The sequence below is a fragment of the Apteryx mantelli genome, chromosome 5, assembly GCF_036417845.1.
Source record: "Apteryx mantelli isolate bAptMan1 chromosome 5, bAptMan1.hap1, whole genome shotgun sequence".
Taxonomy (NCBI): Eukaryota; Metazoa; Chordata; class Aves; order Apterygiformes; family Apterygidae; genus Apteryx; species Apteryx mantelli.
In genome coordinates, this window is record NC_089982.1 from 87,689,024 (window position 1) to 87,711,492 (window position 22,469).

At 71.8% G+C, this 22,469-nt stretch overlaps 1 protein-coding gene across 1 annotated transcript; it reads right to left on the reverse strand.

Annotated features, from left to right (window-relative positions):
* Positions 1-1,706: 1,706 nt before the first annotated feature.
* Positions 1,707-6,173, reverse strand: LBX2 (ladybird homeobox 2). Its single transcript, XM_067297269.1, has 3 exons — positions 5,840-6,173; positions 1,791-2,128; positions 1,707-1,739 (listed from the first exon to the last, which is right to left on the reverse strand). The coding sequence occupies exons 1-3, from the start codon at positions 6,171-6,173 to the stop codon at positions 1,707-1,709; spliced, it is 705 nt and encodes a 234-aa protein (XP_067153370.1).
* Between the last annotated feature and the right edge of the window lie 16,296 nt (positions 6,174-22,469).

Genomic DNA, 22,469 nt, shown 5'->3' on the forward strand with positions numbered 1-22,469 from the left:
AGCCCGGCTGGAATCACTTTCTTGGCATGCTGTGCTGGAAACGCTGCCAGACCGAATCCGTCACGGCGGGGCTGGGCTCTGCCCTCCACCCCGCGGCCATGTGCTTATCCCAGCTCTCCAAGCCGTGTCCCTCCAGCCGCCCTCCTCCCCCCACAGCCAGACACGAGACGGTGCGCGCGTGCAACCGGAGACAGTCGCACGCAGGCACGCACAAGTGTGCGCACGCAGACAGCCCTGCCGCTGCCGCCGCAATGTGCATGTGCACACGCAGGCGCGTTGGCGAGGCGGCATGCTCCCACGCGGGAGGTGTTTGCAGACACTCACGCAAGCACACGGGTGCCCTGGCAGCGCTTACCCACTGGCACGTCAGCCCGGCAGGCAGGGGGGGTGGGACGGGGCCCAGAGGGTGGTTTGGGGGCTGCAACCCCACAGCACCCCCCCCCCCCCGCTCACCCCTGCCCAGGCGCTGGTGGGTGCCTGGGACCGCAGCACGGTGCAGCCCATCTCTGACGCTGGTGCATCGCTCAATGGTGCTCAGTTTCCTGCACCATGTCACTGGGCATGGGCTGCCCCCAGATCCCCCTCCCCAGGCGTCCGGGCAGGGTGGTCCCCGAGCCAGGCTGGCCACGGCCCCGCGCCTCCGGCCGTGCTGGGCTCCCAGATTGGCTACTTCTGTCCTCAGCGTGGCTGTGCCTGTGGGAGTTGGGACTGTGCGACGTGGGACCATGGGACATGGCACCGCGTGGGGACGTGGCGTGGGGACCCACGGCCTGGGCTGCTGGCCACTGCCCAGACCCGAGGCAACCAGCCTGCTCGCAGCAGCACCCCGACAGGCCGGGGGGCACGGGGAGGGGGCGCAGCCGGGCCAGGGCAGCAGTGCTGCCTGGGGAAAGGAGCCCAATGGGGCCGGCATGGGGCAGGGGGGAGCATGGGCTGGGGGCCCCGGTGCTCCAGCAGGGCCTGGGCTGGGTCAGGTGCTGGGACGGCTCCTCCATCAGCTCCCGCTGCCAGATGTGGCACTGTGCGGTGCCGCGGCCCGGACCGAACTGCTTGGACTGGCCCAGCCCAGAGAGGGGGGACCAGGGCACCCGCACGGGGACCTGAAGCGGGCACCAGGGACACCCCTGTCCCGATATGGGAGTGTGTGCATGCATCAGGCACAGCTCAGGGTGCAGGGGACAGTGTGTGTGTGTGTGTGCGCATGCGTGTGTGTGTGTGCATGTGTGTGTGCGCATGTGTGTGTGTGCGCGCACCCCCCCCGCCCTTGTTCGGTGTCCGCATTGTCCGTCTGTCCGTCCCTTGCTTGTCTCATGCCCCGTGCCAGCCGGCCCCCCCCACCTCAGCGAGCCCCTCCGCTCCTCGTTAATAAGGTGTCTCATTTATTCAAAATATATACACATGGGCCGGATGGGCCCCTGCCATCCTGGCTCCCCCCGCCCCGGGCCCGGCCCTTCGCGGGGCGGCCGGGGGCGACGGGGCTGGCACAGACGGACCGACAGGACAGACACGATAGAAAATAAAATAAAATAAAAAAAGAAGAAGAAACAAAGACAAAAAGAGAAAATTGCACCAATTCCCCCCGGCGCGGGGGGCGGGGAGGCGGGGGCGGGGGCGGCCCGGGGGCAGCGCGGCCGCCCCGTCCAGCTGAGGTGTGCTCGGTCAGTCCGGGGGCCGCCGGCCCGGCTCGCCCCGGCGCCGCCGCCGCCTCAGTCCGCCACGTCGATCTCCTCCTCGGAGAGCTCGTCCGTGGGCGGCGGCGGCGGCGGCGGCGGCGGCGGGGGGCCGGTGGCGGCGGCGGGGCCGGGCCCCGGGGAGCGCGGCGGCTCGGGCAGGGCCGCCAGCTGCTCGAGGGCGGCGGGCGGCAGCGCCTGCAGCGAGGCCACGTCGGCGCGCATCTCCTCCAGGTCGCGCTTGAGCTTGGCGCGGCGGTTCTGGAACCAGGTGATGACTTGCGCCGTGCTCAGCGCCAGCCGCTGCGCCAGCTGGTCCCGGTCCGCCGGCGACAGGTACTTCTGGTAGAGGAACCGCTTCTCCAGCTCGTAGATCTGCTGGTTGGTGAACGCCGTCCGCGACTTCCGCCGCTTCTTGGAGGCCTGGCGCTGCCCGAAGGCTCCCAGCGGCTCCCGACCTGCGGGGACACGGCGAGCTCAGCGCGGCGGCGCCCGGCCCCGCGGCTCCCCGGCCCGGCCCGGCCCGGCCCGGCCCGGTGCGCCGCCGACGGCCCCCCGGCGGCGAGCGGCGGCCGAGCCGGGCCGGGCCGTACTGAGCCGAGCCGAGCCGAGCCGAGCCCTGCCCGGCCGTGCAGTGCCGAACCGGGCCGGGCCGCCCCCTGCGGAGCCCTGCCCAGCCATACATTGCCGAGCCGGACCGGGTTAAGCCGAGCCGTGCCGTGCCGTGCCGTGCCGTGCCGATCCGCGCCGTTCAACGCCGCGCCCTGCCCAGCCATGCAGTGCCGAACCGGGCCGAGCCGGTCCCCGCAGTGCCGCGCCGAGCCGTCCCCTGCCTACCCAGGCAATGCCGAACCGGCCCCGGCAGAGCCAAGCCGAGGCGACCGTTGCCGAGCCGAGCCGTTCAGCGCCGACCCGTGCCCAGCCGTGCGAACCGAACCGACCCGAGCCGAGTCCGGCCGTGCAAAGCTGACCCGTGCAGCGCCGTGCCCAGCCGAGCCGAGCCGGGCGTGCCCGTGCCCCGGCGCTGCCCGCGGCGCCGCACGGAGCCCCGGCTTCCCCGCGGGCTCCCGGGGCTCGGCCGAGCGCCGCTCCCGGTCCGCCGCTCCCGCCGCCGCCTCGCCGCGGCCCCGCTCCCGCCTGAGCAGCTCCGCGGCGCGGGCCGAGCCCACCCGTGTCCCGCCACGCGCGGGCCCGGCCGGCCGCTCCGTGTCCCCGCCGGCAGCTCCGGGGCTCCGATCCCGTTCGCGCCCGCCGGCAGCGAGAGCGGCGCCGCCGCCGGCTCTCGCCGACCCCGGAGCGGCCTCGCCGGGAGCCGCTGCGGCCGGTGGCCGCTCCCCGCCGGGCTCGCACCGGCGCTGGGCCCGGGCCGTCCGCACTGCGTGCGAGGGGCCCGATCCGCTCGCGCTCTGTCCCTGCCTCCTTTCGTTTAAACGATTTTTAAGGTCCCGGTCCGCCCGTTAGAGGGTTTCGGTTACCGACGGGGCCGGTCCGTCCGCCCGCACTCGGTAACGGACGCGCGGTAGCTTCCAGCCCGCGATCCGGCCGCGGTCCCACGGCTCGGTAACGGATTGCTTTGAAATACGTGGATCGTCCCTGCCCGCGGCCGATCTGCCCCTGCGCTCGGTAACGGATTTGCACTGACGACGGGGTCCCGGTCCGCCCGCGGGGCCGTCCCGGCCTCTCTCCGTTAACGGCTTCCCGTCGCCTGTGGGACCGATCCGCCCGCGGTCGCTGCCTCCGTGCGCGCTCGGTAAAGCTCTACCGGAGCGCCGAGCCCGGAGCTGCCGGTGGCCCGTCCCCGGGTCCGCCGTTACCGGGTCCGCCTGGTACCGGGTCCGCTGTGCCCCGCGGCGCCAGTGTGGCTGGGCCGGTGCGGCCGCCCGCGGCGCCGTTCAGCCCGTGAGGGATTTACTGCGGGATCTCGCTCCCTCCGGCCCCGTAACGGGCTTGTCCCCGCGTGTCCCCTCGCCGGGAGCGCCCCGCCGCCACCGGGTCTGCGCTTCGAGGCCGCTCCGCTCGCGGCTCCCCCCGGAGAAAGGGTTTGATCGATAACTGAGGGAACGATCGGCCCGTCCGTGTGTCCGTCCGGGGAAAGCGTTTGATCGATAAATATGGGAACGGCGATTGGCCCCGTCGGTGTCCGTGTGTCCGTCCAAGTAAAGTTTTTTTTTTGGTAGCTACGGGGGCGCCGATCGGCCCGTTCGCGTCCGTGTGTCCGTCCCGATAAACGTTTTTTCGTTAGCTACGGGAACGGCGATAGGCCCGGCACTCTCTGTGTGTCCGTCCAAGGAAACGTTTTTTTTCGTTAGCTATGGCAGCGCCGATCGGCCCTGCCTTGTCCGTGTATCCGTCCGGGGAAACGTTTTTTTCTTTAGCTACAGGAATAGCGATCGGCCCGGCCCTGTCCGTGTGCCAGTCCGGGAAAACGTTTTTTTTTTCGTTAGCTACAGGAACGGCGATCGGCCCAGCCCTGTCCGTGTGTCCTCCCGGGTGAAGATTTTTTTTCTTTAGCTACAGGAACGGCGATCGGCCCGTTCGTGTCCGTGTGCAAGTCCGGGAAAATGCTTTTTTTTCGTTAGGTACATGAAGGGCGTTCGGCCCGTTCGTGTCCGTGTGTCCGCCCGGGTGAAGGTTTATTTCGCCAGCTCGGGGATCGCCGATGGGCCCGGCCCGCGCGAGGTGTCCGCTCGATAAAGGATTTGTTTATACAGCGGCCGCAAGAGCCCGTTTGCGCTCGGTCTGCCCGGGGTCCGGTGACACACAGGGTTTTTCTGCCCCGCTCCGCCCGGCCCGGCCCCGGCTCCGCAGCGGCTGGGGAAGGCCGGCGGGCCCGGCTCCGCGGGGCTCCGGGCGCCGGTACCGGCCGCGGGCGCCGCTGCCCTCGGCCCGCTGCGGGAATCGCGGCGAATCGCGGCCGATCCCGCGGCCCCCGGTCCCCCGCGAGCCGCGTCCCTGAGCGCCGCGGGCTCCCTTAGCCCGTTTCCCCCGGGAAGCAGGCGGGGATTCACGGCGGCCGCGGGACGCCTCTCCGCCGCCGCCGGTAACGGGAGCGCGGGGCCGCCGGGAGCGGGGCCGGCCCGGACCCGTGTCCCTGCAAACGGGATTTCGGCACTCTACGCGGAGCCCGGCCCGGGGACGGTCCGTCCGTGTGCTTCCGATACAACGAATTCACGTTAAACTCCGAGATCCCGAAAAACGACGGGCCAGCGGCTCTTTTCGTTAAAGGCTTGCTGTTACCGACGGGACCGATCCGTCCGCGGCCGCTCTGCTTCTCCGCGCTCGGTAACGGATTCGCACTGACGACGGGGTCCCGGTCCGCCCGCGGGGCCGTCCCGGCCTCCCTACGTTAACGGCTTCCCGTCGCCTGCGGGACCGATCCGCCCGCGGTCGCTGCCTCCGTGCGCGCTCGGTAAAGCTCTACCGGAGCGCCGAGCCCGGAGCTGCCGGCGGCCCGTCCCCGGGTCCGCCCGGGGCCGGGTCCGCCGCGCCTCGCGGCGCCGTTCGTTAAAACACTCGCGCTGCCCGCGATCCCGTTGTGCTCCCGGGCTGCCCCGTCGCTCTCCGCCGAGCCGCTGTCGCGGTCGCTGTGTCCGCGCCTCCGTCTCCGGCGTCTCGGCGGCGGCCCGAGCCCGGGACCGCTCCGCCGAGGGCTCCCGCGGTTTGTCCCCGGCACCGGGCCGCTTCCTGCCCTCCGGGCCGCGGCGCAGCGTTGCGCGGTGCCCGGCGCCGGGGCTCGGTGCCCGGCCGGCTCCCCGGGCCGGTGCCCGCGTCCTCGCCGCGGCGCCGACCGTGACCCTGCCCCGCCGGCGGGGCCCGAGCCGCGGGTCTCGCTGCCGCCGCGGTGCTGCACGGGGCCGGCACGGTGCGGACACGAACCAGACTTACCGGGGCCGCCGAACCGCGGCCGCGCTGGGGGCGAGGAGAGACCCCGGCCCCGGTCAGAGCTCGGCGGCGGCACAGGCCCGGCCCCGCGCCCGCCGCCGGCCGGGACAGGCAGCTCGGCGGCCGCGGCGCCCCGCAGGCACCTGCCCCTTCCCCGCCCGGGCCCACGCCGGCCACCCGCCACCGGGCCCCGGTCCCGGCCCCGGCCCCGCGGGCGCCCCGAGGCCTGGCGGCCGCGGCGGCCCCGAGCTCCCGGCCGCCGCTCGGCCCCCCGAGCGCCCCGGTACCTTCTGCCGCCTGCAGCACGTTCAGCTCCAGCCCCTTGAAAGTTTTGCTGGCGAGCTCCTCCAGGGCGCACAGCGGCGAGGACGGGGCGCACACGCCGTTGCGGGGCGCGCCGGCCCCCGCCGCCTTGTCCGGCAGCCGCGGCGGGGGGGCGCCGTGCCCGGCGGGGGCCTTGCGCCCCGAGGGCTTGCTGAGGATGTCCTCGATGCTGAAGGGCGTCAGCGGCTTGTTGGAGTTGGCGGGCGGCGGGAGCTGGTCCAGGGCGCCGCGGCGGCGCTCCTCGGCGGCGGCGTGCAGCGGGGGGGTCCCCGCCGCCGCCTCCCGCGCCGAGGTCATGGCGCGTCCCCGCGCCGCCTCCGCACCGGGGCGGCTCAGCGGCGCGCCCGCCTCATGGTGCCGGGGGCGCGGCGGCGGCGGCGGCGGCGGATCCCCCCTCGCAGCCGCTGTCCCGGGCGCCCCGCCCGCGCATGAAGCTCCTCCGCGCCCGCCGCGGCCGCACTTAAACCCGCGGGCGCAGCCCGCCCCCTCGGCAGGGGCCCGCCGGCGGCGGAGCGCACGGTGCCGGCGCCGGGAGCCGCTGGGCCAGCTCCGCGCCCGCCGCCGCCGCCGCTCCCCCGCGGCCCCGGTGCCGCAGCCTTAAAGGCACGGGGCCGGGGCGGCTAATTGGGCACCGGAGGAGGAGCCTCCGCCGCCGCGCGCCGAGCCGCGCCGAGCCGAGCCGCGCCGAGCCGCGCCGAGCCGCGGGGGCGGGGAGGGGGTCGCCGCCGCTCGGGGGCCGCGGGGGGGCCCGGCCCGGCCCGGCCCGGGGGCGGCGGGGCGGGGCGGGGCGGGGCGGGCGGGGGCCGCCGCTCCGGGCCCGGGGCGGCCCGCGCCGCCGCCGCCGCCGCTAGCGCGAGGCAGACGGGGCACCGAGCAGCCGCCGCCGCCGCCCCGCTGTACCGCGCTTCAGCAGCTCCTCGGGGCCGGCCGTGCGCGGCGCGGCGGGGCCCCGCGGCCGCCGGGTGCCCGGTGCCTCCCGCCGAGCCCCCGCCCGGCCGCCCCCGCCCCCCGGCGGGGCTTTTGCCGTCCCAGAAATTTATTAGCTCCCCTGCTCTAAATGCCCCATAAAAGCGCAGAGGCCGCCGCGTCTGGGAGTGATTAGGCCGCCGGGGCCGGCGCTTCGGGCGGGTTTTGGGTTTCAGAGCGCGGCCCGGCCGTAAACCCCCGTTACAAATAGCTCCGTGATCCCGCCCGCTCGTAAAGGTCCGCGCCGGGGCCGCCCGCACACGCCGAGCCCGCAGGTGAGCCCGGCCGCGCCGCCGGGGCACGGGGCACGGGGCACGGGGACACGCGCACCGGGGGGGCGGACACCGGGGAACCGGACACGGGGCGCGGAGCACCCGTGCACACCGGGATGGGAGGACACAGGGCACCCGCACACGGGGCATGGGGACGTGCGCGCACCGGGAGGGGCAGGTATGGGGACATCCGCACATATGTGCACGGATGCAGGGGACGGGAGGGCGTGGGGACACCAGCACGCGTGTGCATGCACAGAGGGGACGGGCGGGCATGGGGACACCTGCATGCGTGTGCATGCACACAGGGGACAGGTGGGAATGGGGACTTGCACACATGTGCATGCACACGCGGAGCAGGTGGGCACTGGGATACCCGTACGCATGTGCATGCACACAGGGGACAGGCGGGCATGGGGACACCTGCACGTGTGTGCATGCACAGAGGGGACGGGTGGGCATGGGGATGCCTGCACGCGTGTGCTTGCACATGGGGGATGAACAGACATGGGGACACCTGCACGCGTGTGCTTGCACACAGGGGACGAACGGACATGGGGATCACCTCTTACATGTGTGCATGCACCCAGGGGACAGGCAGACGTGGGGAGACCTGCATGCACGGGCATGCACACAGGGGACAGGTGGGTGTGGGGACACCAGCGTGCATGTGCTTGCACTCAGGCGGAAATGGGGACTCCCACACGTGTTCATGCACACGCGGGGCAGGTGGGCACTGAGACACCCATACGTGTGTGCATGCACACAGGGGATGGGCGGGCACAGGGACAAACATGCACAGGGAGCAGGCAGGGACAGACAGACAGCGGGACACCAACGCGCACAGGCAGACATGCACAGGGGCTAGACAGGCAGACTCAGGGACACCAACACACACGTTCATGCACACATGTAGGGGTCAGCCGCACACGGAGGGCAGGGACAGCCACGGGGACACGGGGGACACGGGGGCTCACGCTCACACACCCTCATACACAGAGGCAGCAGGAAGGCGGCGGCAGGCCCCAGCGCTGGTATCACAGGCAGTGTGCGTGTGTGTGCATGTGTGTGCGTGTGTGTGCATGTGTGTGCGTGTGTGTGCACCCCCCTGGCAGCGCCTGTGTGCATGGGGAGTGGGGGTGCAGGCGGGCGCTGTGGCTGTGAGCCGGGGGTGTTACACCCAGTACGTGTGTGTGCGCGCACTCTGGGCCCTCCCAGGCAGTGTGTGTGTGTGTGTGTGTGTGTGCGTGTGTGTGTGTGTGTGTGTGCATGCCGGGATCCCTCCGTTTTTGTGTGCTTCTGCACCCCAGCCCCGTGATAGATTCCCCCCCCAAAGCCTTCAGGCTCCTCCTGCCTGTGCTCAGCACAGCAGGGGTTAGACCCCAGTCGTGTCTCTATCCCCCCAGACAGGGCTTTTGCACAAGCCCTCAGGAGCAGGGAAGTGGGAGGGGACACAACCGAGAGTGTCACACGTGTGGAAACAAGGGACATGTGCACATCTCAGTGCGGAGATGCTCACACACACGCACAGCCACAGGCGCGTGCTGGGACATCGCGTGGTGCCACGGCCGGCGAACCGAGGTGCATAGATACTGATGTGTGCACACAAACACACACACACTGACATGCGTGCACACACACACACACACACACCGACATGTGCACACCGCGGTGCATAGATCCTGATGTGCACACACACACACACACACACACACTGACATGTGCACACCACGGTGCATAGATTCTGATGTGCACACACACACACGCACACACACGTGCACACCATGGTGCATAGATACTGGTGCGCACACACACACACACACACACACACACACTGACATGTGCACACCGCGGTGCATAGACCCTGATGTGCGCACACATACACACACACACACACACACACACAGTGACACAGCTCCCGCGGGGGCGGGGGCGCCCAGTCCGGCTGTGGGGGGTTGGAGGACCCAGCTCGGCACAGGGCACAGGGCACAGGAGACGGGGACAGGGGATGGGGACAGGACACAGGGAACAGGGGAACGGGACACAGGGCACAAGGCACAGGGACAGGGCACAGGGGATAGGGACAGGGCACAGGGGACAGGGCACAGGGACAGGGCACAGGGTGTTCGCACCGTTGCCCCAGGGAGGCGCGTGGGGCACCAGCAGAGCCGGGGCTGCGGCCGAGGAGGTGACACGCGCGTCGCGCCCGGGACAGAGCGCGAGGCGTCGCGCGGGCGCAGCCCCGTCCCGGCGCCCGGTACCCGGGGCGCTGCCGCCACCGGTGCGGGGACAGGCGAGGGCTGGGCGGCGGCGCGGAAGCGGCAGAAGGACGCGGCTGCGGGCCGGCACCGGCACCGGCACGGGCACCGGGGGGCAGCAGGTGCGGGGACCCGGCCGCCGTTGCAGACGGAGGCGGAACGCGGCTCCCGCGGCCGCGAGCTGGCGTTGGACAAACGCGACCTCAGTTAAACGCCGCGCGGCTGCGGGGCGGGCGGGGGGCGGGCGGGGGGGCTCCCTGGCCGGCGCTCGGGGTCCTCAGCAGCGGCTTTAACCTATTTCCGAGCGCTTTTAAAGCTGCTCCCGGGGGCTCGCCCAGCCGCGGCGACCCGCTCCCGCCGCGTGAGCCGGCACAGCCCCACGCGCGGCCGTGCGTGGCGGAGGGGAGCGGGGCGCAGGCGCCCCTCGTGCGCGCTCTGCCCCGGCCCCCGGGCCCGGCTCACCCCTGCGCTCTGTCTCGGCTAATGCCCTGCGACATGCGCCAGGAAATTGCCGCTTAGGCTAATTCCTCCTTCTTGCACCGAGCGGGGTTTGCAGCGACCCTGCACTGCCGGATAAATCCCCCCCCCCCCCCGCGACTCCATCTGCTCCGGGGACGCGGAGGGAAACTTCGCCTAGGAAGAAAGTCCTGGGCCGGGGGGGGGGTCCGGAACGCGTCGGCCGGGCTGGTGGGGAGGTAGCGCCAGACTGCCCGGCTCGCGGCTCGCCAGGGTTTTGGGCAAATCCTCCACCCGGCTCCCCTGCACCGGCCCGTCCTGCCGGGACCCCCAGCCCCGCGGTGCGGGCAGAGCCGCGGCGCCCGGCTCGCCGCCAGGCAGGGGAAGCGTCAGCCGGGAACACAGGACGGGAAACGCTTTTCACCCCAAAGCAGGACGCAAAGTGGGAAACAAACAAACAACAGCGGGACCTCCGAATTTTTGCAGGAAAATTTCAGTTTCCTGCCGAGCGGGGCAGAGCGCCCTGGCTGGATGCCGGCCCCACGCTGGCGGGGCGCCCACGGCCCGGCGGGGCTCAGTCGCTGCACGGGCGCTCGCATGGTGCTGGGGTCACCGCCGCATGCCCTGGCGCTGCGTGGCCAGCACCCATCCTGTCACCCACACGGCTCCTCCGAGGCTGGGCACCCGCGTGCGGGGCCTGGGCACCGCGTGCAGTGACTGAGCGCCGCGTGCAGGTGTGGGCACCGTGTGCAGGGCCTGGGCACTGCGTGCAGGATCTGGGTGCTGCATGCAGCAACTGAGCACTGCATGCAGGTCTGGGCACTGTGTGCAGGGTCTGGACACCATGTGCAGGGTCTGGGCACCATGTGCAGGGTCTGGATACCGTGTGCAGGGTCTGGATACCGTGTGCAGGGTCTGGACACCGTGCGCAGGGTCTGGGCACTGCATGCACAGTCTGGGCATCATGTGCAGGGTCTGGACACTGTGCGCAGGGTCTGGGCACTGCATGCAGGGTCTAAGCAATGCATGCAGGGTCTAAGCACTGTGCGCAGGGTCTGGGCACTGCATGCAGGGTCTAAGCAATGCATGCAGGGTCTAAGCACTGTGTTCAGGGTCCAGGTACCACATGCAGGGTCTGAGCACTGTGTGCAGGGTCTGTGCACCGCATACAGGGCCTGGGCACTGTGTGCAGGGTCTAAGCAATGCGTGCAGTGACTGAGCACTGTGTGCGGGGCACGGGACAGGATGTGTGCATTGGGATGGCCATGCCAGTGGCTTGGGGCTGCCCTGACCCCACCGGACGCCGTGCAGCCCCCTGCCCCGCCAAGGCCCCGGACATCAGCCCAGCACAGAGTCTCCAGCTGGGGGAACGGTGCCTCCAGGGTCTCCGGCTGTTCGGAGCAGCCCAGGCAGCGCCCTTGTCCCTAAAGCCCCAGCTCGGAGGCAGTGGGCCCGGGTCCCCCGCACAGCTGGGCAGGGAGCCCCTCTCCTTCCTGCTCCCAGAGGCTGCATCCGGCCCCGGGCTGGACCTCCGGTCCCCTCCACGGACCCGCAGGCTCCCGGGGGTGCAGGCAGGGCAGAGCAGGCTGCACCCGGAGCCGTGCTGCCCCCCAGCACCAGGCCCTCCACCACCCGCAGTGGGGGCACCCACGGCTCGGGGCACCCCTGGCTCTGCCCGGCCTCCCATCCGTGCCCACGCTCCGGCTGGCAGCCCGGCGGGACACCCCCCGCGCTCGGGGTGTCTCCGTGCCGTGCCGCGATTCCCCGTGCCGGCGTAACGTGATTAGGGGCGGGAGGCAGCAGCTCAGCCCTCTAATATGCTTACGCCCCGGCGCCACGTGCTGCCCCTGATCTATTATTTAGCGAATCCATTTCAATAATGCCGGCTCCGTGACGAAGCGCCTGGCAGCAATTCAATTAGGGGCACTCGCAGCCCCGCGCCGCAGTTAGAAATGCAGAGCAGTTTGCACATGGAAATTGCTTGCAAATGAATTTTCCTTTAATAAGGGGAATAGCTCGGTGCAAAATTAAACTGTCAGTAGCGGAGGCAGGCGGGACATTAAGGGAGGAGCCGCAGTGCATGGCCCTGAGCTCCCTGAGCCCTTGTGCCGGGGGAGGAGGCCGGGCCAATTATTGGCAATAAATCCTAACCCTGTTCCCAGGGCCCAGGGTGGATGTGTGTGAAGTGACGACTAATGCGATTACACCTCGCCCCGGGTAAACGGCATGTTAATGTTCCCGGGGAGCCCCGGGGGGGGGGGGGGGACGCCGGGGATCCCCAGCCAGGGGCTATTGGCAAATGATCTATTCATTAACACGCGCTGACCTCGCGCGCACAAGCGCCGGCTGCCCTGTGGCTTACCGAAGCGGTGCGCGGCAGAGCACCGGGGGCGAGGGGTGGGCGGGGGGGCTGCGTGGGGCAGCCCACGAAATGCAGGGCCCCGCATGCGTCTTGGCTGCGCGCGTGTGCACGCACACCCCAATAGTCTCGCAACAGCCGCGTGCGCTGCTGCAGCCGTGCACGACGCACGGCGCTCGTGCGTGCAGACACGCGACGCCTGTGCACGGGGACGCGCGCACGGATGCACAGCCCTGCGTGTGCGAGTGCAGGCGCGCAATGCTCTGTGCGGACGCTGCCTGCACACACCCACGCACAGGCGGCACATGCACACGCGTGCGGCACGCCGGCCGTGTCCCCGCGGGGCAGCTGGGCCACGCCGCGCCGTGCACGGGGGGAAGCGGCGTGGCCTGGTGACGGGGACCCGGGGGCCAGCTGCCGCCCTCCCCCTGAGACCCCCTCCCTGCCGCCGCGGCCTCCATATGGGCCTGGGCCAAACTCTGGCCAAATGGCCGGGGGGGTGGTTGCATTTCAAAGCCTCTGGCCGTGAGCAAACGCTGCTCCCCTCCTCCCGGGGCGTTGCGGGGCTGCTCCCCGCTGGCCTTGGGTCAGAGCGGGGCTGAGCGGGGACATCCCTGTCCCGATGAGCAGGGACATCCCTGTCGCCATGGCCAGGATGAGCAGGAAGTCCCCGTCCCCACAGCTGGGATGAGCAGGGACATCCCCGTCCCCATGGCCGGGATGAGCAGGGAAGTCCCCATCCCCACAGCTGGGATGAGTAGGGACATCCCCGTCCCCACAGCTGGGATGAGTAGGGACATCCCCATTGCCATGGCCAGGATGAGCAGGGACATCCCCATCTCCATGGCCGGGATGAGAGGGGACATCCCCGTCCCCATGGCCAGGACGAGCAGGGACATCCCCGTCCCCACGGCTGGGCCAGGTGGGCACAGTCCCCGCTCCTGCCCTGTGCCGGCTGTGGCGGAGGTGCCGTGGGAGCTGGAGGGCGGCTGCTCCCGCTGCCGGAGCCCCTCGGCCCCAGGCTCCGGGCGGCGGGTGCTGCCGCGGGGCCGCGCTGTGGCTGCCGACATGCGGCTTCAATTAGGGCTGCGAGCGGCGGGGGGACGGCAGCTCGCCCCTCGCCGGCCACGAGAGGAGGAAACGGCTCGTCTGAGCCGCTGACAGCTCCGCGCCGCGCGCGCAAGATAAACGAGCAGCCGCTTAAAGCACCTGAGCGCCGAGTGGGGCGGCCATGGCCCGCGTGTCCCCCGCCTCTGGTCCCGCGCGGAGGGGACGTGCGCTGGCGGGATGCAGCTCCCGGCGGACGGGGGCTGCGGACAGATGCTGTGCAGTGGCATGGATGGAGCAGCCAGGACCCAAATGGTGCCAGCATCACCCAGTGTCACCCAACATCACCCAGAGTCACCCAACATCACCCTGCATCACCCAGCGTCACCCAGCATCACCCAGCATCATCCAACATCACCCAGAGTCACTGAGCATCATTCAACATCACCCAGTGTCACCCAGTGTCACCCAGCATCATCCAACATCACCCAGTGTCACCCAGTGTCACGCAGCATCATCCAGCATCACCCTGCATCACCCAGAGTCACCGAGCATCATTCAACATCACCCAGTGTCACCCAGTGTCACCCAGCATCATACAACATCACCCAGAGTCACCCAGCATCACCCAGCATCATGCAGCATCACCCAACATCACCCAGAGTCACCCAGCATCAGCCTCCTCCCATGCCGGGTCCTGGCGCTCCCGGGCGGCTGGGGCATCCCGGCAGGATGTGCGAGGCGGCCGCCGGCCGGTCCCTCCGCTGGCTGCGGCTGCTGGGAGCGCTCGGGGTGGCGAAGCCCCCGGCCCCCGGGTGTCGCACTGGCCGGGGTGCACAGGGCTGCCCAGGGACCTGCCCGGCCCCCCGGGCGCGAGGACGCGGCGCTGCTGCGGGGGTCGGTGCCGGGATGGCGGGCGGCGCGGCGCGGCACGGCGGGGCTGGGAACGGGCCCCTGCGCGGATCCCGCGGCACGGAGCAGGGGCTGCAGCCGGCCAGCTGCAACGAGCCGTGCAGGCCTCATGTGCCAGAGACCTCCCCCGGCGCCCCACAGCCCCCCGTGTCCCACCAGCCCCTGGTGCCCCAGGCCTCTCGGGGTCCCCCAGTCCCTCCATTGCCTCCCAGTCCCCCAGTGCCCCACAGCCCAATACAGCCCTCCCAGTGCCCACAGTGCTCCCGGTGCCCCACAGCCGGCTGGTGCCCCATGGCCCACGCCATGCCGCAGAGCTGCCCTGCGCACTGGGGGCTGGACCGGGCGCCGGGTGCTGCCGGGGAGGACTGCGGGGCTCAGGCCACGGCGCATGGTTGCTGCCGGCACCTGGGAGCATCGGCCAGGCCAGGGCACCCGCCGGGCACTGCCGCGGCCTCATCCCATCGGGGCGGTGGGGAGCGCGGGGGGCCTCCGGGCTCCATCCCCTGCCTGGCGCTGGGGCAGCCCGGGAGTAGGATGCGGTGTGGATGTGGCACGGCACTGCACAGCACGGTGCAGCACGGCATGGCGCAGTGCAGCAGGATACGGCACGGTGTGGTGCAGCACAGCATGGCATGGCACTGCACGGCGTGGCGTGGCACGGCATGATGCAGCACGACATGGCACGGCATGGTGCAACACGGCATGGCATGGCATGGCGCAGCACGCCACGGCACGTCACGGTGTGGCGCGGCATGGCATGATGCAGCATGCCATGGCATGACACGGTGCAATGTGGCACGGCACGGCATGGTGCAGCACACCACGGCACGGCACAGCACACCACGGCACGGCGCGGCACGCGTTGGGTTTCCAGCGGCGTAGCGGCTGGCGGCGGCTCGGGGCGGGGGGATCGATCGGGGCCGCCACGCAGCGGGTCAGTGATATCATTAACCCCGACAAGGCTGCCGGGCCGCGCCGCCGAGAGGTTAATTAAAAAGAAAAGTTCAGCGAAACGCGGCGGCGGCGGCTGGGGGGGGGGGCAGGCGTCTCACGCGGGCGCGGGCACGGCGCCGCCGGGGGCGGCCATCGATTGCCCCCCCGGTGCGGGCTGTCACTCAGGGCGGCGTCGCGGGGGACGTGGGGCGGCAGACAGGAGCAGGCGGGTCCGGCCGGACCCCCAACCCCCCTGCCCGGACCCCCAGCTGGCCTTGCCCTGTCCCGGCACAGCACCCGGCGGGTGCCCCGGCCTCGTGGGGGTGCCATCACGGGCTGGGGGGGCCGGCAGCCCCACGGAGGCAGCAGCAGGGCGTCCTGCTCCAGACGGCCGTGGGGACGGGGCGTTGGCTGAGCTGCAGGGAGAGGCTCCCCCCGGCGCTCCGGACACGCAGAGCAATGCACGCAGCCTCGTGCACGTGCGCGCGCACAGGTAGCGATTTCTGCAGATGCGGGCGTGCGCAAATGTGGGTACGTGTGTGTGTGCAATGCACGTGGGTACCGTTGTGCGCTCACGCCTGCATGTGGGTACCTGTGCACGCATGTGCATGCATGACTGCAGTATTTGCATGGCTGCGTGCATGCCCGCCAACATCTCTGTGCACACGTTTGGGCTTTTTGCACGTGTGAGCATGTGGGCGCGTGTGTGTGTGCATGAACACGCAGTGGTATTTGCCCTTGCATGGTTACGTATGTGCGTGAGCTTATGCATGAGGACATGCATGTGTGTGTGTGCTGGTGCCTGCGCACGTGCATGCGGCGATGGGAGCGTGTGCATGCCCGCGAGCAGCTGCGTGTGCAGGCCCACGGGTGCTTGCGCATGCACACCTGCATGCACACGGGCACTGGGGGCGTGCGTGCACGAGTGCGTGTGAACTCGTATGCACACGCGCACGCAGGCCCAGCAGCAGCAGGAGGGGGATTGCTGCCAGCCCTTCGCGTTGGCCTGCGCTGTGCAAGCTCCGCCGCCCGGGGCCCCATACGCAGGGGCCTGGCTGTGCCCAGCCCTGACGCTGGCCCTCTGCGTGCAGCCGGGAGCCCTCCCTGCCCTCGTGCTATCGGCGTGCCCCAGGGAGGCGTGGGGCGAAGCGGGGGCCGCGCGCAGCCCACAGCGCCAGCCCTGCCTGGGATCCCCGCGGGCACGCTCGGAGCAGGGCGGCCAGAGGGTGCTGCACGCCGGCAAGGGCTTGGGGGGGGGGGGGGGGCTCATGTTGCCGTTCCCGACACCGCGGCAGTCCCGCTCTCCCTAAATCAATTCTGCACGTTATTGAAACGCCGCGTCTCCGTCTGGCGGCTGATTGCACGCGCTCCCTCGCCGCCCCGCTCGCGCTCCGCAGCACCGTCCGCGGGCTCCGCGCATCCCGGGGCGCCCCGGCTCGGGGGGGGGGGGGGGGGGGGGGGGGGGGCTCCGCGCACGCCCGGCCGCGGCCCTGCCGCCTCCCCCTCCGGCCGGGCCGTAATCAGTCCCAGCAGGGCCGGGGCCGAGATGAAAGGGGAGCGCTCCCGTCCCCATCCATCACGCTGTTTTCTTAGCCTGCTCCCGTGGCCCCCGTGCAAGGGCTCTAAGTACCTGCCTCCTGACACGGCCCGTATTTACGAGCCCCCCCCCACCCCCCGCGCCCGGCCTGGGACCAGCCAGCGCGTTTAATGGGCTTTGTAATGGCAAATTACAAAGTGTTACAAGGGGAAGATTAATCGGCGGGGCCGGCCGGGCTCATGCCTGCGGGTAACCCGATCGGCCGAGCCGGGGAGCAGGAATGCGGCGCTCCCGGCACGCTGACCCCGCTGCGCCGCGGGGACGGCCCCGGGGCAGGCCCGGGACGCGGCGGGTCACGCGTGACACCCCGCCGGGGCGCACGGTCCCCGAGCCCGCAGGAGCGCGCCCCGAACCCGGAGGGATGTGTCCCCAGGTCCCCGTATGGGGGGGGGGGGACAGGGACACGGTTCCCAGGCCCCTAATCCCCGACAGACACCGTCCCCAGGGCCACAGGGCAGGGATAGGCACTGTCCCCGGTGTCCCCCGTGTCCCCGGTGTCCCCGTACCGGGAGGCGCGCTGCCACCAGGATGCCCCTTCCTGCGCAGGTGCCGTACCCGAGCCCACACCGAGAGAGCTGCAGCATCGTCCCGGGGCCCCGTCCCCGCATGGCCCCGTCCCCAGCGTCCTCGCGGCAGGAGAAGCACCGTCCCCAGGCTCCCGGGGCCAGGACGGACCCCGTCCCCCCGGTCTGCGGAGCGAGGGGCACCGCCGTGCCACCCCAGGGCCTTGACACGAGCCCCCTAAGGCCCCCAGCCCCCGAGGCGGCTCAGCCCCCTTCCTCCATGGGAAGGGGCCCCCACGCAGCCCAGGCCCCGTCCACAGCTGCGTGCGGAGCCGGCCCCGGCTGGTTGGGCGCACGGAGCCGTGTGCGCGGGCCGTTTGCACCCGCAGCCCGGCTCGCCGCAGCGGCGGGGGTCCCGGCAGCCCCGTCCCCCCCGAGGGGCTCTGCAGAGCGCGGCTGGCCCCGGGCCCCCGGGCACCAGGATGGGCCCTTGCGCCAGCTCCCCCAGCCCCACGCCACGGTTCCCCGGGGCCGGTCCGCGGGGAAGGAGAGGGCAGGGACCCCCGGCAGGGCCAGGGTCTGCACGAGGGCTGATGCTGGTGCACAGACAGGCCTGGCCCTGCCCTAGCACGTGGGACGGCGTCCACGCTCTGCAGCTGGCTCCCCGGCCCCCAGCCTCCCCATGCCGTGCCGTGCCGTGCCGTGTCGTGCTGCGCTATGCCATGCTGCACCCTGCCATGCTGCACCGTGCCATGCAGCACCATGCTGCACTGCACTGTGCCATGCCAAGCCGTGTCATGCTGTGCCACGCTGCGCTATGCTGTGCTGCACCGTGCCACACCATGCCGTGCCGTGCCGAGCCATGCCGCGCTATGTCGTGCTGCACTGTGCCGCGCCATGCCGCGCAGCATGGAGCCGGCCAGGATGGCACAGCTGTCGGGGTCTAGTGTTACGGCTGCGGCTGGGCTGGGGTTGGGGAGCTGGCCGGGAGAGGGGACAACGGCCCGGGGTGCGGGGACGGGGCAGGGTCCCCCGGCTCTCCCATCCCCGCGGGCCCGAGGGGGCTGCTCTCCTGCTCCGGGTGTGGATGGGGAATGGCCCCTGGCCCGCGGCAGGGAGGATGCAGGACAGACCAGGGCTAAGAATAGAGCCGGGATGGGAGCGGGAGCAGGAGGAAGGATGGGGCTTCCTCTGCGACGGCTCTTCTTCCTCCGGCCCAGCCTCTGCCCCGCGGCACGGCGCGGCACGGCGCGGCACGGCCCTCCCTCTGCTCCGGGCCCGGCTGGGTCCTCGTCCGGATGCCTGGGTCCCCCTGTGCTTCGGGAGCGGGGGGCGAGGGGTAGCATTAACACAGGGCTGGGAAACGGGGCTCGCCGCCCCCCCCCCCCCCCCCCCCCCCCCCCGCGGCATCCGCTCCCAGCCGCGTTACCCTGCCTTTGCATCCGCGCCCTGCCAGGCGCAGGGTCTCCTCCGCGATGGCGTGGCACTTCCCAGGGGGATGGGGGGCCTTGCAGCCCGGGCAGGGAAGGTCTCGGAGGAGGAGGAGGAGGAGCGGCTGAGCGGCCCAGGGGCTGCCGGGACCCCGCCGCGCTGCAGCTGGGCGGCCAGCGCTGAGGGCAAAGGGACCCAGCAGAGACGGGCTTTCATGGGGGGGACGATCATGCCAGCGGCACCGGCCGAGCCGCGGTGTTTGCCGGGACCGGAGCCCCCTGCGCCAGGCTGCTGCCCTGAGCCAGCGCCGTGGAGCGGCTCCGGGGGCTCCCTAAGGAGCAGCCCCCCCCCCGCCGGGGCCCTCGGTGGTGCAGCCCCTGCGAGCGGCGCCCGGCGGCTCAGGGTGCAAGCGCCGGCCGCGCTTCTCACCACGGCGGTGCGGGGAGGCTGCAGCCTCCGCGGGGCCTGGGAGCGCGGTCCTGCCGGGCACGGAGCCGCTGGCTCCGCCGGGACCCAGGGCTTCCTGCAAGGAAGGTGGGACAAGGAGGGGAAGACAATAAAACCCAGGAAATGCTCTGAATAGCAAAGGTAACTGCTCGGCGAGCCCTCGCCGCGTCTGCACTGAGTCAAGCCGGAAGCCACGGGGCAGCCGGGGCAGCGCCCGGGGCCGGAGGAGCCGGGGGAGCCGTGGGAGCGCGGGGGACGGGGATGAGGCTGACCGCCCCGGCACCATCCTGCACCCTGGGCACCATCCCTGCACACGAGGCCCTGTCCTGTGCCCCAGCACCATCCCTGAACACGATGCACCATCCTGCACTGTGGGCATCGCCCTGTGCCTCAGCACCGTCCTGCACCGTCCTGCACCCCGGCACAGGACAGCACCTCGTGGTGCATCGGGACAGGGCCAAGCCTGTGCTCGGTTGTCTTTGCAACCGGTGTTTCCAATCGTGCGGCGCGCAGCCCTGAAAGCCTGACCTCGGGTCCCGCTAGTTAAACCGCCGCCTGTTTTACTGCACGGGGAGGCGGTGGGGGAGGACCAGCGGGGCCGGGGCCGCGGGACGGTGCTGGCGGGGTGTTGTCCCCCGAGACAAGGGTGCTGGCAAGGGCAGGGCCGGCACCAGCCCCCAAGATGGGGCGCGTGGGAGAGCGCACGGGCCCAAGGGTCCCTGCTGCCGGGCTCCTCAGGGGCCGCAGGGGCACCGGAGCCGGCAGAGCCCAGCGGCCGCTGCCTCATGCCCGCAGGCGGCAGCTCTGCCCAGCACCGCGGTGCCGGCTGTGGGCGCGGGCAGACCCCAGCGTGCCCCCTCCATGCTCCCGGACACCTCCTGCAAGGCACCACGGCAGGGTCCGTGCACCGGCGACAGGGCAGGGCTCGGCACCGGCTCCATCCCTGCGTGGCCACACAGGTCCCGGCGCGACCGCGGGGCTGGGGCGGCGGGTGCGCGGCTGGGCGCGCCGCTCTCCCCCGAGCCTCCCAGCGCCGAGTGATTTATGGGCAGGGGGAAGCGCGCGGTGCAGACAGATCGGGCCATAAAACCTCGGGGCAGGAAGTCTCGCCAACTTCAAAGGCCGCGCAGGGCCGTGGCCACAACAATAGCGGGGCCGGCCGGGCCCAGCGCTGCGGCACCCGCGCGCCGGCGGGGCCCCAGGGCCCCGGGCAGCACCCCGGCCAGCGTGCAGCCTTGCACGCACCCTGCGTGCGCATGCATCGTGAACGTGCATCCCGCCGGTGCATGCATCCCGTGCGCGCACCCTGCGTGCACATGCACTGGGGCTGCGGAGAGCCCAGCACGGCGCCGCCGACGGGCAGCATCCCGCAGGCATCGAGAGGCCTCTGTGGCGGGCTGGGCCCGCAGGCGCTGCGGGGCAGGCTGGGGGCTGCAGCCCCGTGCATCCCGGCGCGCATCCCGGAGCGCCGTGCCCGGCAGGCGGCTGCGGGAGGAAGGCAGGGTGGGGCGCAGGCGGCGCGCGGCCTCGCAAACAAAGGGCCGGAGGAAACGCCGCCGTCCAAGATAAACCGGCGAAGGTGAGAGCGCGCCCTGGCCGTCCCACCTCGCCCGTCCTCCCACGGCCCCCGCCGCTCGCCCTCCCTCGGCGCTCCCGGAGAGGGGCCCAGCGACACCTGCCCCGGTGCCCTGCTGGCTGCCAGCACCTGGTCCCGGTGCTGCTCCCAGTCGGGCAGCTGGCTCGGGGCTGCAGCCCTGGCATCAGTGCCGATGGGACCATCAGCCCGGGGTCCGCCGAGCTCACTGAGGGGACCACGTCCATCCCCGGCATCCCAGCGCAGGGCAGGGACAGCACCGCGGCAGGGGCTGCGAATGCAGCCGGCTGCACGGCTAGGGGTGGCCGAGCCGGACGCCGGCCCTGGCGCCCTTTCCACCGCCGTGGCCGTCCCGTGACGCACGGGGTGGGAATAGGCTCCGTGCGGCAGCGCCACTTTCCCAGGCCCCCGAGGCTGCGTGCTGGGGCTGCTGCAGCCCCTCCGTCCGGCAGGAAGGTGCCTGCCCCCCGATCCGACGCCGCCAAGACAATGTTGGCCCCGCGTCGGTGCCGGGGCATCGTGGTGCCAGCCTCCGGTGCCCACATCCTGGCGGAAGCGGGCAGGAAGCCCCAGGCGATGGCCTTCCCGTCGGCGCTGTCCCGCGGGGCCAGGCAGCCGGGATGCGGCATGGCCGCGCCGGGGGGCCGGGGAGCCGGCTGCACGCGGGCTGCCTCCGCGCGACCGCGGGGCTGGCGGTGCCGGGGCGGGTGCGCGGGGCCGGCCGGGAGCAGGCGCCGAGCCGCACCGCGCCGGGGGCCGCGCGGGCACAGCGTGCAGGCCCGTCAGAACCGCACGGAGTCGTTTAAAGACGATCAGGCGGTGACAGGAATTAAATTGTGTTTTGATTTTCTCATTAGCCTAATCTCCAGCGCGCCTCGTTACGGGGTAATTTCCCCGCTCCGACATGACAGCTCATTCCCACCACGACAGCCATATGCCAGCCTGCCCGTGCTGGCATGCCGGCGGTGGCCGGGCTGCCGGTGCGGTGGGGAGGGAGCTGGCCGCGTGCTCTGGCGGGACCCGGAGCGGCCGGCAGGGCCAGGCGCGGGGCTGGGATGCAGCACGGGCCGGCACCGGCAGCATCCCGGCACGCACGTCCTCGCGGTGCCCATCCATCGCGGCCCCCGCAGAGCCGCCCTGGCAGGTCCCGCTGAGCCGCGGGCTGCCAGGCGAGCGCGGCCCCGGCGGCACGGCCTGGCAGCTGTCCCCGACAGCATGGGGCCGGCACGGCGGCCGGGGCCAGAGGCCACAGTGAGGGGCAGGGGTGGTGCAGACGGGTGCAGTGCAGGGTCCCGGTGCACCCCAAGTTGCACACTCTGAGGGTTTCCCAGGAGCAGCCCCGTGTGCCAGACCCCAGCGCTGCCCCGCGCGCCCCGGCAGTGGGGTGCGAAGGCTGCGGCAGCCCGGGTGGCTCATTCATCTCTGTCAGGGCGAGCGGGAGACGGGGCCGCCCGAGCGTGGCGGCGAGGGGGCCGCAGCCGGTAGGTGCTGAGCACCACCCCGATGGGGTCCCCAGCTCCTGTCGGGATAGGTCAGGATAGCTGTGAGGTCCTGCAGAGCACCGCGGGGCTGGGACCTGCGTGCCGGCCAGCCCCGGCAGCCCTGGCGGCCCTGGGGCAGGTGAGGGGCAGGGGGACGCGAGCAGCCGCCCCCGTGCTGCCCCCCAAGCTCACCTCGTGGTGCAGCCCGGTTTTGAGAGGCCTTCAGAGGCGGCGGTGCCGGCGACCCTGGCAGGGGCACACGTGTCTCCACCATGGGGACCACGGCCCCACAGCATCCCCCATGGGGACCACGGCCCTGCAGCATCCTCTGTGGGGA

Coding starts and splice junctions, on each gene's coding strand:
- LBX2 (XM_067297269.1), bottom strand. CDS start 6,173: ATGACCTCGGCGCGGGAGGCGGCGGCGGGGACCCCCCCGCTGCACGCC. Junction 2,129..5,839: donor CGTGCTGCAGGCGGCAGAAG/GTACCGGGGCGC, acceptor GTGTCCCCGCAG/GTCGGGAGCCGCTGGGAGCC. Junction 1,740..1,790: donor CGGGGCCCGGCCCCGCCGCC/GCCACCGGCCCC, acceptor CCCACGGACGAG/CTCTCCGAGGAGGAGATCGA.